At 36.5% G+C, this 19,400-nt stretch overlaps 1 protein-coding gene across 8 annotated transcripts in view; it reads left to right on the top strand.

Annotated features, from left to right (window-relative positions):
- Positions 1-19,400, top strand: part of LOC100247369 (molybdenum cofactor sulfurase) — a 121,374-nt gene that overhangs the window by 4,535 nt on the left and 97,439 nt on the right. For all 8 annotated transcript variants that reach the window (XR_009465334.1, XM_059735667.1, XM_010646611.3 and 5 more), the window contains exons 3-6: positions 1,313-1,371; positions 1,601-1,761; positions 7,040-7,197; positions 9,171-9,297. Coding sequence is in view for 7 of the 8 variants with exons in the window: in XM_059735667.1 (XP_059591650.1) it covers positions 1,313-1,371; positions 1,601-1,761; positions 7,040-7,197; positions 9,171-9,297 (505 nt within the window). In the remaining variant the exon portion in view is untranslated. The remainder of the gene's footprint in view (positions 1-1,312; positions 1,372-1,600; positions 1,762-7,039; positions 7,198-9,170; positions 9,298-19,400) is intronic.

Raw genomic sequence — 19,400 nt, 5'->3', positions numbered from 1 at the left:
CTTTAGCGCTACTGATAATAAATAATTAGGAATGTGGGACATGCATGATTGAATTAGAGTCCGTTTGGTAGTGATTCTAGGAAGTGGTTTTAGTTTGAAAAGTGTTTTTGAAAAAAAAATTAGGTAGTTGTCAAAATTTAGGAAATACCTTTAAAAATATGAAAAATCACTTGTATTGTTGAAAAATCACTTGTAATATTTTCTGGAGAAATACTTGATAGATGATTCTCCTAAAAACACTTTCAGAGAAAACATTTCCACTAAAAACACTTCAAGTAGAAACACTATCAAACGCACTTTTAGATTTATTATACTCTTTAGTAACAAAAGGACTTTTTTCCACCCATCCAATCTCTTTGAAATTCTATCACTCACCAGGTCCAAATAGCTAGGGATCTATTCTTCTTTTCCCCACCAGTACATGTTAGACAAAGGGAATGGTGTTCAATATTTTTATCTTGTTTCTTCAAATAAGCCTTTTTTGGATTACACTTTGATCATCTTATTTGAAAACCAATTAATTTTTAATGAGAGAGGTCAAACCTTTTATGACATTCGATATTACATCTATTTTGGGTCTCCTCAACAGCATTCCATGATAACTTGACAATACCTCCATCAGTGTTCTTGTGAGGAACCCATGGTCTGCCACAGAGAAAAACATCATTGACCGAAAATCTCAAGAACTGAATGACAGTTCTTTTATGGATGGCTAGAATAGGAGATGGCGATGGAGGCACTGCCATTTACCATGGCGGATGGTGTACATTTCCAGTGAGGTAGGGTGGGCTGTTCTTTTTCTTGGAAATGTAACCTATCAGGAAGCCAGCAGGCTTGCCAAGAAAGGATTCTCTTCCAAGGGATCCTCTAATATATACCTTTCCGGTTTTAGTTCCTCCCGTAGATATTTACTCACCTGAGTATCCACCAGACAATACGCCATGGAAGTATCCAAACAATCTCATTTTCCTCATTTTTGAATCCACTCACTGCCAAAATTGTTGTCACATTTGCTTCCATCTTTTCCAAAGTTTTTTGCCCACATAATTAAGATTCCACCACCATTTGCTTTGCTGCTAAGCGTATCTAATGAGAAAGCCTCCTGGCATCTAAGTTCATTGCATTTCTAAAATCAGCAAACACCTCTTCTTTTCTAAATAATATTTTCCGAATTTTCAACACTATCCCAGGAACATGGGTTCTGTTACTATGTCATTTCTGCATCATGCTCTTGTTGGATAGAAAGAATATTATTCATTTTATTGAACTTTTATAAATTATATGTGGAATTACTTAATTTTGGAATCTATAGATAGCCAAAGCGACACCAGTTTGGCCACTTGTGACATTGTAAGAGAAGCCCGCCAACAGGTAATATAAATGGCCTTGGCTGATTTTTGTTTTAGCCCTTTAGATTCAAAGAAGCTGTTTCATTTTATATTGATCATTCCTTTTGTGTTTAATGTGGTATACAGCAATACATGCAGTGTTTGCTAAATATTAGTTATTAATCTGTTTTTGGTTATTAGTATGTATATAATTACTTTGTCACCCTGTTTGTGTTTCCATTGCACTGTTGAATGGCGTGTGCATGATACAGGTCCTTGATCACTGTAATGCATCCCCAAAAGATTACAAATGCATATTCACTTCAGGGGCAACAGCAGCATTGAAGCTGGTAGGAGAGGCCTTTCCATGGAGCAGTGAGAGCAATTTTATGTACACGATGGAGAATCATAACAGCGTCCTTGGGATCAGAGAGTATCCTAACTCCTTCATTTTAATATGCCTCGATTCTTGGTTCCAAATATTGGGTGATGGAATGGCATTGATGCTTTTTTTTTCCTTTTAATTTTTTTGGTCAGGGGAACATTAACTTAACTAGTTTGTCATTCTGTCCACCTTATACATGCCTTTTCACTGATTGCCATCTGATTGGTGTGATATCTCCAGCAATAACAAAATTATAACATAAATCAGAGCTTGAAATATTTACAGATTTGTCTGTACCTTGAAGTGAAATCTGTTTCTTGTTCGATTAACATTCATAGAGACCATGAGAAAGGCAATGTTCTATTGGATAATAAAGGCTATATAATAGCTGTAACTTTTGGTAATTTACAAATCTAGAATTTGCCTTCTAATTAGCATTTCATAACCCCATGAGATGGCCACTTGTTGGGCAGAAGGTGCCAAGCATATATATTATTGAAATTATGTCCTAGGATTTTCTAGACTCCAGAGATGGTCATGAAATTTATAAAGTCATTTTGGTCAAATTGAAAAAAGTAATGAAACAGACATGAATGCTTAGGTGGTTAAGATTTAAAGCATTAATAAGCAGTTGAAATCATTCCTTTTATATGTACTGCTGGCTGACCAAAGCTGTATCCTTAAGAAATATATCTTGAGCTACCTTTTTATTTGATTATTATCTTTCAGATAATGCTGTATGGTCACCACTTTATTGTGGCATAAATTTATATTAGTATCATATCTTTTGAAGTTAAGGTGAAGGTAGGGCTTGTCAGGTTTGGAATTTGCTAATGGATAAAACAGAGTGTGGTGGCAACTCAAAGATTTCAATAATGATTCTGCAGTTAATATTCTGTAGAATAATAGAGAGCTTGATGTCACAAGATGCTTCAAATGAGCCTCCCCATGGCTTATATAGGAGGTAAGAAGCTTCTAGAGACCCTTGGAGACATCCACACTTAGCCACTAGTGGGAAGAGTGTGGAAGGTTCTAGAAATGTCTAGAGAAGTCCACACAACTCTACACTATGGTAGAAGGCATGAGAAGGGTCCAAAGCTTTCTAGAGAAATCTAGAAGTCTCTTGTATATAGGCTTGTACATAGAATAGTGTAGGACATTCTAGAATATTCATGAATTGTAAGGAACCCTCCAAGGTTCTAGAGAGTTCCATTGGTGCCTATAAATAGGTGAGGGCCTCATTTGGCCAAGGCACCAAGCAAGTGAGCTTCCAAGCACTTGTAAAAGCTTCTTTGAGTAATAAAGAGCTTCCATTCTTTAAGGAGTTGCCCACTAAGCCTCTTAAGCTTTTGAGTCGTGAGTGTCTTAGCCGAGCAAGCTAAGCATTGGGGATCAAGGCTGACTTAGCAAGATCAAGTGTCTTGACTTGCCTAAGTGCCGCACGAGCTTAGTGAACGACTAAGTCCGTGACATTGAGCTCTTAAGGTTAAATTTTCAGTGGATTGTTCTTGGATTAGAGAAAAATATATGCAAACATATGGCCTCAGAGAAGTTCAGTTGATTCTAGGTTAAATTGCAGCATACTGGGTCACCTTTTAAAAATGGACATTGAGAAGGCTTATGATCATGTTAATTGGGATTCCTTTTGTTTGTCATGACTAAAATGGGGTTTGGGCAAAGGTGGATAAGTTGGATAAAATGATGTATTTCCACAACAAGCTTTTCCGTTCTCATCAATGGAACTCCGTCGGGCTTTTTCCACAACTCTAGGGGCTTGAGGCAAGGTGACTTGTTATTCCCTTATCTGTTCATTTTGGCCATGGAGGCTCTTAGTCAATTGTTGTTTAGAGCTAGATGCGGTGGCTTCATCTTTGGGTTTAAGGTGGGAAGAAGCAATGGAGAAGGGATGGATGTGTCCCATCTTTTGTTTGCCGACAACACACTAATCTTTGTGAGGCTAATAGTGATTAGTTGAGATATTTGAGTTGGGTGTTTAGGGGGGAGCGTTGTTGAGACATTGGAGGATGTTGCTTCGATGTTGGGGTGTAGAGTAGGGAAGCTACCCATTTCTTACTTGGGTCTTCCTTTGGGTGCCTCTTTTAAATCTTCCTGGGTGTGGGATGCAGTGGAAGAGAGATTCAAAAAAAGATTAACAATGTGGAAGAGGCAATACCTTTCTAAGGGTGGGAGGCTTACCTTGATTAAAAGCATCTTATCAAGTCTCCTAATTTATTTTATGTCTCTTTTTGTTATTCCTAGAAAGGTGAGTTCAAGACTTGAAATATCTAAAGGGATTTTTATAGGGTGGTGGTGCCCTACAGAAAAGCCTCATTTGGTGAATTGGAATTTAGTTTGTGTAGATAAGGAGGGAGGCCTTGGAATTTGTAGTCTTGTGGCCTTAAACAAAGCCAGGAAGTGGAGTTGGAGATTTGTAGAAGTGAGGGAGTCCCTTTGGAAACAAATCATCATTGGGAAGTTTGGAGAAGAGGAAGGGGGGTGGCGTTCGAGAGGAGTGAGAGGAGGTTATGGTGTGGGGGTGTGGAAGACCATCAGAAATGAACAGGAAGGTATAAGAAGTGGATCTAGGAATGGGAGAAGGGTTAAGTTTGGGAAAGATTTGTGTTGTGAGGACCAAACTTTGAAAGAGGTTTTCCTTAACATATTTCTATTGATTGTAAATAAAGATAGTTAGGTGCCAAAAGCATGGGAGGAGGGTAGGGATTTGGGTAGTTGGAGCCCGTGCTTTTCAAGACATCTTAATGATTCAGAGATCGGAGAAATGGAGACTTTGTTTTTCAAATTACAACACTTGGTTGTTAGAAGAGAAGTGGAGGACATTTTGAGCTAGAGAGAAAGCAAGAATGACAAATTTTCAATTAGATCTCTTTATTGCTCCTACTCGGGGGCTTCTATAGATTCTTTTCCGTGTAGTATTATTTGGAGGTCATAAGCTCTAGTGAGGGTTAGGTTTTTTGCCTGGGAAGTGTCTTGGAGCAGACTTTTGACTCTCAACCATTTGAAAAGGAGGGGGATGGAACATCTTGAATAGGTGTTACTTGTGCAAAGAGGAGGAAACCATTGATCACCTACTCCTATTTTGTGGCAAGGCTAGAGTGTTGTGGAACTTGATTTACTCCCTTTTTGGTGTGTAGTTGGTTATGCATTCCTTAATTAGGAGGACCACATAGATCTTTTCTAGGTAAAAAAGGGAGAAAGCATGGAGGGTTGCCCTCTTATGCTTAATGTGGATTATTTGGAAGGAAAGAAATGGAAGAGCTTTTCAATGATGTCGAGTGGTCCGACCACGCAATTAATTTTTTTTTCATGTGTACTTTTGTGAATTGGGTTAGGGTGTATATAGAGGATGACACTTCGTCTATGATTGATTTTGTAGATTGGTTGTTGAAAAAATTAGGGAAAAGAAAAAAAAAAGCTTCTTTTTATTTTTCTCACTTTATTCAAACTGATTATTGTATCGATATTAATACATGAATGATTGAGGTTATCTTGCCTTAAAATCAGGAAATAAAATTAGAATAGGAAACAACTATATGCGGTACAGATATACGGTACAACTATATGCACATTTGTGCCTTTCGGATTTCCACAATTGTTTGTCAGGTAAGGGGAAGACCTTTTTTTGTCCTCTTACTGCTTAGCTTTTTTTGGGCGTTGTTTGTATACTTCGTATGTACTGTTTTCACCGTTTTTAGGTGTTTTTAATGCAAGCCCTTTTATTACCTATAAAAAAAATATGGCCTCAGTGAAGTTGAATTTTGACGGATCTTTGTTGGGCAACCCTAGTTAGATTGGTGTTGGAGGTGTGATTAGAGATTATTTTGGTACAATATTGAGAGCCTATTCTAACTAGGTAGGAGGGGGTTGGCTTTTGAGGAAGAGATATTGACACTATTGGAGGGTTTACTATAGGCCAAAGCTTTAGGCCTTTCTAACCTAACTATAGAGGGAGATTATTCCATTATAATATCTTGGGTGATTTTGAACAATTTGGAAAGAAAGAAAAAGTAGGGTGTTTGAAAATGAAGGGCATTTGGTTCAAGGACTTAAATTTTCTTTCTTTTGTAATCTTTAGGTGTGGTCTAAGTTGTTCATAGTCTCTAGTCCTCTTTCCATTGTAGACTTTGTGGATTGATTAGGTTTGGGTAGGGGGAGGGGGGTTGTTTCTTGTTGCCCCTTTTTGTTTTTTTGTGGCGTCTTTAGGCGTTCTTTGTATACTTCTTGTATACTTTGGGATGCCCTTTTTGGCATTTCTTTTTTATCATATTCTCCTATTTACCCATTGAAAAAAAAAATCTTGGGTGATTAATAAGGAAAGAGGTCTGTGAAAGTTTTTCAATTGAATGCACAAAATCATAGTGGTTGCTAGTGAGTTGGGTTACTCCTCTTGGGTTCCTCATTTAACCAACCAAGTCACAGATTGGTTAGCCAAACAAATAGCGAACGCTCTGTTTAGGAAGTGTGTTTGAAAATAGTTTTTGAGAACAATTTTCAAAAATTGTTTTTTGATGTTTTGTAAAACAAAAGTCTGTTTGTGAATCTAAAATATTTTTAATCTGTTTTCTATGTTTTTAAATATGTTTTAGAATTAACTTTTTTATTTAGTGTTTTATTTTTAATCATTCTTCATATTTATATAATTATTTTTTAAAACAACTTTCAGAAAACAAGTGAAAATAATTGAAAATAATTGAAAACAACTAAAAGATATTTTCTAAAAATATTATGTTTTTTGTTTTTAAGAATAGAATACTGTTTTCCATTTTCTGATTATCAAATATGTTTTCCTGTTATTTTTTTATTTTATTTTATTTTATTTTTCGTTTAGGAGAACAAAAAACTGTTTTAAAAACAGTTGCTAAAGAAGGCCTAAGCTTTTGACCTCCTTTGTTGGAGATTTTTTCTCCCTTGAGTGTGCAATATTTCTTTGTAGTGTACCTTCGTTTTTTCTTTGTGATGATGGATTAGGTTTTGTGGGGCTTGACACTAGGTTACTTTCTAACCATTTTTTGTACATCTTTGAAGGAATGCTTGTCCTTTTTGTATTTATCTTTGAAGATGAATGAAGATATTTGTTTCTGTTTCAAAAAAGGAAAAAAGAGTCTTAGAGAAGGTGTAGATCTATATGTATATACATTGGTTTTCCTTTGGAGATGTCTTTTATTTTGTTTGTCTTGTTTTCAAGTGAAAACTTTGTGACAATCTCTATATGATAGGCAGTATTTCCTTTGCATAAGTCTCTTTGTTTTCCCCTCACTTATTTTCTTTGTATGAATTTCTATGCCATGTTCACCTTTATAATTTCTAGATATGCTCTCGATCGAGGAGCTTCAGCTTTTGCAATAGATATTGAAGAGGCTGGGCATCATGGTGGAGTCTCCAGAAACACTTCATCTTCTATTAAAGTGTCACCACGCCCTATACAAAGGAGAAACCAAGCAAGATTCCCAGGAGAAGCGCCTACAGGTAAATTTTAGTTGATAACTGCCACTACCAAGTCTTTCATGTAAAAGCTAACTTTCTTTTCTTTTTTTTTTTCCCCCTATTTTTTTCCTTTTTTTTTTCCTTGATAAGCAAAATAAGATAATATATTAGAAGCACCTGAAAAAGGGTGCACCAAAGTACACATGATTCTTTCTTGTAAAAGCTAAAAAGAATTTTTTCGTCCATTTATTTTGTATTCTGCAATGATGTTGTGACTAATTAGGGGCATATATAATTTTTGAGGTCATGGTTTGCATTTAGCAGGGAGCAGGTCATGTCTATTTGATTGTCATTGATCCAGCTGTTTTGTTATGCACATTTTACCTCCAAAATTTTGACAAGCTTTTATGTTACATAATTTTTCAATTCAAATGCATTGTATTTGAAATGTTTGAGAATGGTTGCCAGCCAATAGAATGACTCTAGAGGTGTATAAGGAGAAGGGAGTTATTTTTTTTTATTTTGTATATATTGTTTTAGTTAGTTTAGTTCTTATGTCCCTAAAAATTTTTAGTTTTACTTTCTCAATGGTTAGTGGTTCAATTATTCTGCTTCTGCTAGTTGCTCTTTATAGTTTAAGATGGCAGTTTGTTTCTCCTATTTGGTATTGTGGTTCTCTTTGTCTCTTCTTTAAGCTATCCTAGATGCTTATGACTTATTGATGTACTTAATTTGCCTTCTGTACTAAATTCTTAGTTCAAACATCCCTTTCCTTGTTGAGAAGAGAATTCTTAATGATTCTAGGCTAAACATAAAAAATTTACCATCTTCTTTCTTGATTAAACTAGCAATGGTGAATCTAATCTCTCAGCTTTTCCAGACAGTTGTTGAGTATTTTTAGAATCACTAAATTAAAGCCATGATATGGCCTTGCTAGGAAGGCCTCTTAGAAAGACTGAAACCAAAAGTGGTTTCCATAGAGAAGATAAAGAATTCTCTCTTTTAATGAAGTCATACAGACAACTGACTCTTTTTGTTCCTTTTGCACTGATGCCAAATGATGTTTTCTTGTCCCCTCTGCCTTTGGAAGTCAGACTCCAACATCAAGGCATCTTCCATGGTATAAATGTAGCACCTAGATCATGTTTGAAGGAAAAATCCAGCGTGGGAAGGTTGTAAACTTTTGATGTCAAAGAAGGCAAAGGATGGTCATCATGATTTGATCTTGAAATTTCTTTTGATGCTATTTTGTTGACACTTGAAATCTTACACCAAAACTGTAAGGGAATGTGAACATTCTACTCAAAGAACTATATGGTAAATATTGCTGAAAGTGATGAAAAATTTCATGGTCATCACTGCTTCTTGGTAGGTAGAAGGTGCTTATTCATCAAATACTTTATGATGTTCTATGTTGACAAATATCATTAGTTATTGATTATATCTGGTCAAAATCCTGTATGGTAAATATTGCAGAAACTGATGAAAATTTTAATAGCCATCACTGCTTCTTGGTAGGTTGAAGGTTCTTATTCATCAAATAATTTATAATGTTCTATTTCGACAAATATTTTTATTAGTTGTTGAATTATATCTGGTTAAAATCTTCTTTACCTCAATCAGCAGTGCTGAATTATGGACTTGGATATATATCTGCTTTGCAATCAGATGAGAGTTCTCTTTCAAGGATTGCCTTAATTTTAGAACTAAGTTTGCTTCCTTGGTTTGTGTGATTTGTTTATTATATTTTAAACAATGTTATGTTGAGCTTTAAGATGGAAGCAGTTTGTTGAAATGTATATTCATGGTTTGGCCTTATCTCGGGGATATTCTATTTTTAGTTTTATTTGCCTATAGTGAAACACTTATTGTATTAAAACAATGCTTGGTAACCCATGATAATCAATGCTCATTCTATACTGAGTTTTTATCTTTTATCTTTTTATTTTTTATCATTTTTTTTCCATTTTGACACTATTTTACTCTAGCTGCATCACGTACTTTGGTAAATGCAGGTTACGCCCATAACTTATTTGCATTTCCCTCAGAGTGCAATTTCTCTGGTGTAAGATTCAGTCTCGACTTGGTGAAGATTATCAAGGAAGATGCTGAGAGAATTTTGACCGGCCCTCCATTCTACAAGTATCCAACTCCTTGCCATTTTATGCATCAAGCTAATTTTGTTTTGGTTTTTGTGTTTCTTTTTTCTTTTTCTGGTGATTTGGTATAATTTTAACCTCAAATTCTCAACAAAATAAATTTATGGAATAATTGGATCACTTTCTTATTTACACAAAGGTTTTTTTTAACACATTTCTGGTCTCTATAGAATCATTTCTGTACATAAGCAGAATTGATATCAACAAATAGAGTTATTACTGGCTAGCATGCAAAAATTCCTTGAAATGAATCAATGAGGAGATGCGATGAGGACCTACAATGAGGGCTTGTGATTGCACCAGTTGTAGAATGAATAATTTTGTTTTGAAAGTGCCACTCAGATGAGGAAGGTTGGGCAGAATATGGTTTAAAGTTGCAGGAGAAGGCATGATGACCTATGATCTAAACCAAGAAACAACAGTAGATTGAGTGGAAGGCACCCAAATAGTTAGTACAAGGCTTTGTTGAGTTTTATTGAAATACTAAGAAGTGACAAGCATGTTCAAAATATTGAAGAAATATATATAATGATAGTTACAACATTAGAATATTTTTTTAATAGAAGGAAATGATAGTTATGCTTTGTGATTCTAGTGCATTAATATTGGAATAGAAGAAGGCTTTGCTAAGGAAGACTTTTTAGAAAAATTTCATCCTCATGCCTTTGTAGTTGGTGTGGCTGGTAAAAATTCTGTGTGACTGGCCTTCACTTTTTTCGTTTGAGAATATGTGGCTCTAAGATTTGAAATTGAATTCTGAGATTAAAAATATTGGTAGGAGTTTAATATGGTAGATTGGCAGGGCCATTAATTTATATAACAACCCAAGGTTCCCCAACAAGTGAACAGATTAGAAGAAGATGGTCTTTGGTAATCTTTATGGGAGGAAAAGTTTCATTCTTAAGGATAGTGAAAATCTAAGTGTAGTCAAAGAGATTGACCAGTGAACTGATATAACTTAGCTAGCTGAATAGCCAAATCAAGGGTATCATGCTTAAGAAGGATTCAACTGGAGGCAAAAATCTTGTGTGAAATAAACTAAGGGAGTTGTTACACCATGTCATTGATCGGGTGGTAAAGGTGAAGAGAAAGAAGGGTATTAAGAATCTTATCTGGTGGAAGAGAGGTTTTAGAGGACCAATATTTGATTGCTAGTGAGACTGAGATTCTTTTTTCTCTTTGTGCTGTGGAAATGAGTCTGAGTCTTAGGTTAGAAGTCCCAGATTGGTCATTGAATCAGCTTGAAAGAGCTTGATGATTGGAAAGACCTTTAAATGGGCTTTGGTATGCATGGTCTGGAGGATATCACCATGGTCTCAAGGACACCATTTAGAGTGCTTGAGATTGTCTGATTAGTCAAAACATAAATTCCTGCTTGATTGTTTAGTTGTAAAAAAAAAAAAAATTCTAACTTTATAATGGAATTTTAGACCCAAAAGTATGGTGACAAGCTTGTGTAAGGTCAATGCTAAGGTCCTCTCAAGAGCATTTTGGAGATGCTTCAACTTTATCCCTGTCCTAAGGGGCTTTTGTCCAAGTAAGGTAAATCGTCATTTGGTGGCCAATGTGATTCTCTATGAGAGGATTAATTTGAAGGACGAAGTTATGGTCTTTTATGGATTTTGAGAATGTCTATGGTCATGTGGATGTGGACTTAGTTATTCCCATTATGAAATGAAAAGAGATTGGAATGGAAGGAGGGTGAAGTTTTGGAAGGATTGGTAGTGTGGGGATGAGCCATTTTGTGTTTGTTTTCCATCTTTGTATGCTTCAGCACTATCAAAGAGACTTGGGTCATGGATTATTAGGACTAGATAGGGGAGAGGGGTCATCGGAACTGTTTTTCTAGAAATCTTAATGATTGGGAGCTAGATATGGTAGGGGCAATTTTTTTCTAGACTACAATGTAAGGTAGTGAATAGAGTAGGACAGGGTAGTGTGGACGGATTCAAGGAATGATTCATTCTTAGGGAAGTCTCTTTATGCTGTCTTGGAGTTGGGGAGTTTAATTCCTTTTCCAGTGAGGGTTGTTTGAAATCCATTGGCTCTATCTAAAGCAAGTTTCTTTATGTGGGAAGCTTGTTGGAGAAAGGTTTTGATTCTTGATCAACTTTGGAGAAGAAGGTAGATGTTGGTTAATAGATGCTTCCTATGTAAAGTTGAGGGAGAGTCAATTGTTTACATTCTTCTTCATTTTTTCAAGGCAAGGGTTCTTTGGAAGTTATTCTTCTCTTTGTTTGGTGTTCTTGGGTGTTTTTGGCCATAGTGAGAGAGACTCTGTTAAGGTGGCATGGATTGGTTGTCGGTAAAAGGCGTAACAAAGGGTTTGTTTGTAGAGCTGCTCTTTTATGTATCTTTTGGACAATTTGGAAAGAGAAGTTATAGTTTGTTTGGGCACAAGGAGCAGTCTGTCCATTTTCTAAAGAGCATTTTCCTTACTTATCTCTTTTTGTGGGTAAAGTTATACATAGGTGAAGGCACAATGCCTTTAATTGATTTCATTGATTGGCTAGGTTTTGATTAAGGGAGGGAGCTATTTTTTGTTCTCTCATTTTGGTTGTTCCATTGTGCCTTTTTTTGTTGTTTCTTTGATGCTCATTGTAGGCATCCAGTATTCCTTGTTGCGCTGTTTCTATGACACTTGTTTATAAAATTATATCATTGCCTACCAAAAAAATTGAAAAGTGATTGAGATAGGATAGCAAAGATGGATTAGTGGTTTTCTGTTGTCTGTTAACTAAGTAATGTTGATCAATGGGGCAAGCTAAAGTTTAGTTAAGGACTCTGGAGGGCATAGGCAAGGGGTTCCTCACTGTTATTATGCACTTTATTAATGAAATCATGGACCTTTCTTCTTTTTTGTTTGAAATGTCCTTGGAAATTGCTTATTTGGTTGACTTTGTTCTAAATTTGAGATGTTGGTCCTTGGATAAGAAGGGCCTTCTCACCCAAATCCTTCTTCTAGTTTCACGGTTGATGATTCATCCATGTTCTGTTTGGACAAACTGTTTTGGAAAGCAAAATGCCTTTGAATTCCCCAATGTCGTGGTGTAGTTAAAAAATTATTGGGTACCAATAACATAATAGGTGGCCTTATAAAGCCATCGATTTATATAGATTGTGTTTTATGTTTGGTTAGCGGGGAACATACTGATAATTTGTTCTTCCATACTTTGTTTCTATTGAGATTTTGTAGTGGTTTTCGATATGTGGATCAAAAGGGTAAAATTAGCGAAGAGAGGATCATTGCCAATGTATTTTTGGAGAAGGCTTCTCTACCTCTGTTTTGATCAGATGTTGTAATTGTGGGAGGGACTTCTCATCCTTTTTTTGTACTTTTAATCCATTTTAAATGAAAATGTTGTGTTTCTGATAAAAAAAAAAGAGCTTTTGCAGTGGTTATTTTGCATCAGTTGGACTGTTTGAGTGGCCATGGAGGAATTTTTAGATATGGAAGTTATTCTTTGAGGATTTTGACAGGTGCATCATGATAAAATGCTTTTCAAGTGCTCTGTGTTAGCCACTGTTTGGATGATATAATTGGATAGAACACTAGGATTTTAAGGACAAGCATGGGCTGGTGGATAAAATGTAGGCCAGAGTTTGAATCTTGACTTCTATTTGTGCATCCATGACCAAGGAGTTTGCTGGCTTTCCTTCCTATACCATGAGTAATGAATCTGTAGACAATTTTCTTCGAGAATTGAAGGAAAGGAGCTATTAATGATAAGTTGATTGATCTCCCATCTGCTACCTTAGGCTGAATTTTGATGGGCATTCCTCTGAACACCTGGATTAGATCAGAAATTGGGGGACTATTAGAGATCTTAGGGGAGATTTGTCTCAGACTATTGGAGGTCATAGGGGACACATATTTGTGTCTTCTCCAAGCCTGTTTGTGACTGGTTGGCCATTGAAGCCAAGCTGAGAGCAGTATTGGCGGAGAGGCATCTCCATGGTGGTTATGAACGTGGAAAGAGATGAAGAGGGAAGCTATGTCATTTATTTGGACAAGTAGCAAGCCTAGAATACCCAAAGTTTGCTTCATGGGATGAAGAGGATTCAGTGATAATGTTTTGGCTTTGGAACAACCAGGGATTGGTGGGACTTAAAGGCCATTAAGCAATCATAATCTAAGGTACAAGATGGTGCTCAGATTTATGAATTTAAAACAAAGGTTTTATTCATGAAACAAGGTACTGTCTCCAATTGAGTACTATAATACATTAAAAATATTGTGGCTTGAGTTGGATTACTATCAAAATTTCAAGATAAAATGTAGTGAAGATGTAGTCACACAATTGAAGTTTGTTGAAAGGGAGGGAGTTTTTTAATTTCTTGCTAGATTAAATGTTGAATATGATAGAGTTAGAGTGCAGATTCTTGGAAAAGAAACACTTCCATCCCTTAGTGATGTGTCTCAATTGTAAAGGCAGACGCTAGTGGGAGAATAGTTAAGTTAGGAACCTCACTGAGTGAAGGATCGACTCTTGCTGTAGTCAAGCCAAATACCAATCAACATAATAATGGGGTGGCTACTGGAGAGACAAATGGGCAGAATGAGACCTGTAGACCACAGAATAACAAGGATGGTGTATGGTGTACTTATTGCAAGAAGCCAAGACAGAAGAAGGAGAACTATTAGAGACTTCATGGGAAACCACAATCCTCTGGGAAGGGTAATGATAACTGAAATGGGCAAGCTGGACAACAGGGAGGACAAGAGCAAACGATCAAATCAGAAGATAGTTCCAATGAAGAAGCCTCAAATTCCAAAGGGTCTGATGATGGAGGACTGAGTGAAGAAGAAATAGAAAGACTTCGAAGCTTCTTAACTTCTCTAGAAAAGCTTAGTGCCTCATGTTCATATGCTCGCTCAGATAAGGACTCAAACTCTTATGCCCTTAGTGCTTCGAAAGACCTTTTTTCTGATTTTTGGGTAATTGACTCAGGCTCTACTGATCATATGACCAACTCTTTTCACCAGTTTGCTTCTTGTAGCCCATGTCTAGGAAATAAAAAAATCATAGTGGCAGATGGTACATTACCTGGCGTGGTTGGGCAAGAACTGTTTCCTTGATATCATCTCTTACTCTAAAATCTAATTTACATGGTCCTAAGCTTCTGGTCAATCTATTGTCTATTCATCAACTCACTGAAGACTAGAATTGCAATGTAACCTTTTTTCCATCCCATTGTATTTTTTAGGACTGGATTGCAAGGAAAACAATTGAATGCGCTAAGGAACTAGAAGGGCTTCAAATGAATATATGGTCATTTTCAATTAATCAATACTGATGTTTGTGGTCCTTTAAGAATTCCTAATGTTTTTGGAGCTCGATAGTTTTACTCCTTTATTGATGATTATTCTAGAGTCACTTGGTTATTTCTCATGAAACATAAATCAGATGTTATCATTTTTTTTTATCAGAAACGAACAATTGTATTGATAGAGAAAAAACATGAGAAGGATGAGAAGTCCTCCCCATGATTTACAAACTTGACCAAAAGAACCGAGTAAACCTCCACTAAATCAGATGTTATCATTGTGTGCCCTTTTTTCGTAAAATGATTCACACTCAATTTGGTGTTCAAATCAAAAGTATTAGGTTCAACAAGGGAAAAGAATACTTTAATCAAGTTTTGAATTATCCACCAATCCTCGTGTAATTATTCTCCACAGCAAAATGGTATTGCAAAGCGAAAAAAACGTCTCTCCTAGAGGTAACTTGAGCACTGTTGTTTCAATATAATGTTCCTAAGTCACACTGGGGAGAATCAGTTTTGACTGCAACTCATTTGATCATTAGGTTACCTTCTAGAGTTTTGGGAAATAAGAGTCTAATGGAAAATTTATCAAAGTTCTACACTGAGTTTTGTGTTTTTGGTCGTCTTCCTCCTAAAATATTCAGGTGTGTCTCATATGTTCACATTTATTCTCATCACCATAGTAAAATTGATCCCTGAGTACTGAAGTGTGTGCTTGTTGGTCATTATCCCACAAAGAAAGGATATAAATGCTATCATCCATAATCTAGGAAATTCTGCATAACTATGGATGTCACTTTCAGTGAAAATTAGTTCTTCTTTCCCTATCCTTATTTTTTGGTGGAGTCACCGGGTGAGGATAAGGAATATGATGAATCTGAGTCCTTTTCTTCAAGATTTGTCCTTTTAAATTGTGAGTCCAACCGTTGTCTCTAGTCCTGCTGTCTTTGGTTCTCCTCCATTGAGTTCAACTACTGCTATTCCTTTTGAAATTGTAATGACTCCATCATAGCTTGTATTTGAACTTGGAAATGAAGGAGCTGGTAGAAAGTTGGGAGCCAAGCCACTAGGTTTACTCAAGAAGGAAACATCTCATTGTAATTCTAATGCAGGTTCAAGAATCTGAACTGATAATGGGTATGGAAATAAATCCCACTCATTCTTCATCTAAAATTCAAGAAAAAGGTGTGCAAAATAGTGAGGCTTCTTTGAGTAAAGCCTACCTATGGCTGTTGGAAAAGTAAAAAATATACCCAACATCCCATCTCTAATTTCATTTCCTTTAACAAACTACCCTCATCACATGGATCCTTTCTTTCCCAACTTAATCCTATTAAAATTCCTCAAACAGCCTAAGAAGCTTTTAGGAATGAGAGTTGGATGAAAGCCATGAATGAGAAAATAGGGCTCTTGAAAAAAAAATCGGACATAGGAAATTGCTGAACTTTTGTAGGGAAAAAGATTAATTGAGTCTAAATGGGTAGTTATGGTTAAAATCTTGATGGAACCTTCGAGAGATATAACGTTAGGCTATTAGCCGAAGGATATGCATATGCTTATGTGGTGGATTATTAGGAAATTTTTGCCCCACTAGCAAGAATGAATACCATTCATGTGCTATTGCCCTTAGTAGTTAACCATGGGTGGTCTTTGCAGCAATTTGATGGTAAAAATGCTTTTCTGCATGGTGAATTAGAGGAAGAAGTATTTATGGAGGCTCCATTAGGATTTGATGATGGTTTTGAATAGAAATTTGTGTGCAGATTTGAAAAAGGCATTATATGGACTTCAAGAATCATTTAGAGCATGGTTCAGGAAATTCACCAATGAAATGATTAATTTGAAGCTTTTGTAGAGTCAGGGAGACCACACACTTTTTGTCAAGCACTCACCTTGTAGCAAGGTAACAGCTTTGTTTATGTGGATGAAATAATGGTGACATGTGATGATATTGAAGAAATTGACTTACTCAAGAAAAGGTTGGTCGGAGAATTTGAAATAAAAGACTTGAGTAGACTAGAGTATTTTCTGGAATAGAAGTAGCTTGTTCAAAAAATGGAATCTTCATTTCACAACAAAAATACATGCTTGATTTGTTGAAAGAGATGAGGATGCTCAGTTGCAAACTAGTTGACACTCCAATTGAACAAGGAGGACAAGGAGGATGTTGTAGTAGACCATGAGAAATACCAATGTTTAGTTGGTAAACTAATCTATTTGTCACATACTTGGCCAAATATTGCATATGCGGTTAGTGTGGTGAGTCAATTCATGCATTCCCCTGGAGAGATCCATCTCAAGGCATTGTATAAGATTCTACGCTATTTGAAGGTTACTCTAAGGAAAGGAATTCTTTTTGGAAGAAATAGAGAATTGACCTTAGAAGCATATACTAATGTAGACTGGGGAGGATTAGGGGTAGATAGGAGGTTAATTTCTGGTTTCTGTACTTTTTTTTTTTTTTTTTTTGATTAGAAACGAAGAAAAATATATTAAAAGAAGAAAAGATACAAGAGAAAGAAGAGATACAGGAGAAAGTGAAGAAACAAGAGAAGGATGAGAGGTCCTTCCCACAAAAACAAAAACTGAACAAAAGAGAAAACACCGAACTTTAGAAAACTAAATACAAAGAAAAACCCCAACACTCTCAAACTTTTGAAATGCAAACCGCAGTCCAGTTGAGTTGTAAAACACTAAGAGGAACTCCGCTAAAAGCTGCAGTACAAGAGGCCCAAAGAGAGGAATAGAAAAGAAGCAAGTTCCATAACATCTTTTCTGTTCTTCCCTTATCCTCGAAAATCCTATTGTTTCTCTCTTGCTACACCATCCATAACAAAGTAAGGCAAGCGATTTGCCAAAGTGTCTTGCCTCTTAATGAATTCCCCAAACCTTTAAAAGCAATAACCATCATGTCCACAATACTCCTTGGAAGGACCCAAGCCAACCTTGCTAGATTGAACAGCTTGTGCCAGAGTCCAATGGTAACAGGACAATGAAGAAAAAGGTGGTCGATCGATTCTCCATTTCCTTTGCAAAGAATGCACTATTGAGGACAGAGGGATTTGTAGGGTCTTTTCAATTGCAACTTGTCGTTGGTGTTTACTTTCCCATGTACTACTAACCAAACGAGGGCCTTAACCTTTGAGGGGGCTTTTGAACTCCACAAAAACTTGGCTGGAAGGAACAAGATAGGATTTGAGACTTTTGACAAGGCCAAGAAAAAAGATTTCACTGAAAACAAGCTTGATGATGACAAAGACCAAACTCTTGAATTTGCCTAAGAAGGAGAGAAAAGCACTGAACTAAGGGAGGACATGATTCTTTGAAGTAGATCAATTTTTGTATCAGTAAGATTACGACGAAAAATAAAATTCCAAGACAGTGGAAAAGAATTGCCAAGGACATTTGAGACAGTGGGGTTTTTCACAGAAATAACTCTATAAAGACTAGCAAATTGAGAGCACAAAGTTTGTTTACCCCACCAAAGATCTTCCCAAAAATGAATTCTCTCCCCATTCCCTACCACTAAGCGGACAAAAGGGGAGAAATCTTGGAAAACTTGAGCAATAGGCTTCTAAGGACATCTGTGTGACCATCTAACCACCATGTTGGCGTCCCATCCATTAGGATGTGTCCGATAAATACTCGCAATAACCTTATGCCAAAGACCATTCCTTTCTCTAGGGAACCTCCAAAGTCATTTCCCTAAGAGAGCAATATTTCTCAAAGAAGTCTTCTGGAAACCCAAACCTCCCAACTCCTTTGGCCTACAAACAACATCTCATCTGATAAGATGATCTTTCTTCCCTTCCCCCGCCCCAGACCAAAGAAAATCCCTTTACAGCTTCTCAATCTTTGAGGCTATTGATACTGGGATTTTGAAGAGTGAGAGGAAGTAGCTAGGGATGTGAGATAGACTTGACTGAATTAAAGTAATCCTCCCTCCAAAGACAAAAAGGTCTTTTTCCAACCATCCAGCCTCCTCGAAATTCTCTCAACCAACGGATCCCAAAAACCTATTGTCTTTTGGTTCCCTCTCAATGGAAGACCTAAATAAGACAAAGGCCATTGTGACACTCCGCAATAAAAAACCGAGGCCAAACTAGACAACAACTTCTGCCTTGTATTAATACCTGAAATGGTGCTTTTTTCTAAGTTGATTTTTAATCTTGATACTTGCCCAAAAACCAAAAGGATAATCTTGAGGTTTTGAAGATGTTCCAGAGAGGCTTTTGAGAAAAAGATGGTGTCATCTGCAAACTGTAGCAAAGACACTCTAGTCCTGTCCCTTCCCACAAAGAAGCCCTCAGTTAGCCTAGTTTCCTCTGCTTTGATCATCAACCTACTTAGAACATTAGCTACTAAAGTAAAAAGGAAAGGAGAAAGGGGGTCTTCTTGTCTCAAACCTTTAGAGGCCTTAACCCAACCCTTTGCATTCCCATTGACTAGGATTGCAAAAATTGATGAAGACAAACAATCCCTTTCTTTGTAGCACATGATCTAAAAAGCCCCAATCCGCATGATCATAGACCTTCTCAAAATCGATTTTGAAGACCACCCCTTCCTCCCTTGACCTTCTTTTCTCATCCACCACTTCATTGGCTATCAACACAGCATCCAGAATGTGTCTCCCTTCAACAAAGGCTCCTTGAGAGCCAAAGATTGTTTCATGGAGGACTTTGCGTAAACGCTTTGATAAGACCTTAACAATTATCTTATATAAACTTGTAACCAAGCTAATAGGTTTATGATCTGAAATTTTAAAAGTTTGGCTTTTCTTAGGCACCAGAGCAATGAAGGTCGCATTTGTACTTTGTT

The sequence above is a fragment of the Vitis vinifera genome, chromosome 19 (assembly GCF_030704535.1).
Source record: "Vitis vinifera cultivar Pinot Noir 40024 chromosome 19, ASM3070453v1".
Classification (NCBI taxonomy): domain Eukaryota; kingdom Viridiplantae; phylum Streptophyta; class Magnoliopsida; order Vitales; family Vitaceae; genus Vitis; species Vitis vinifera.
The sequence above is the reverse complement of the archived record's forward strand: the minus strand, read 5'-3'. Positions and strand labels throughout refer to the sequence as shown.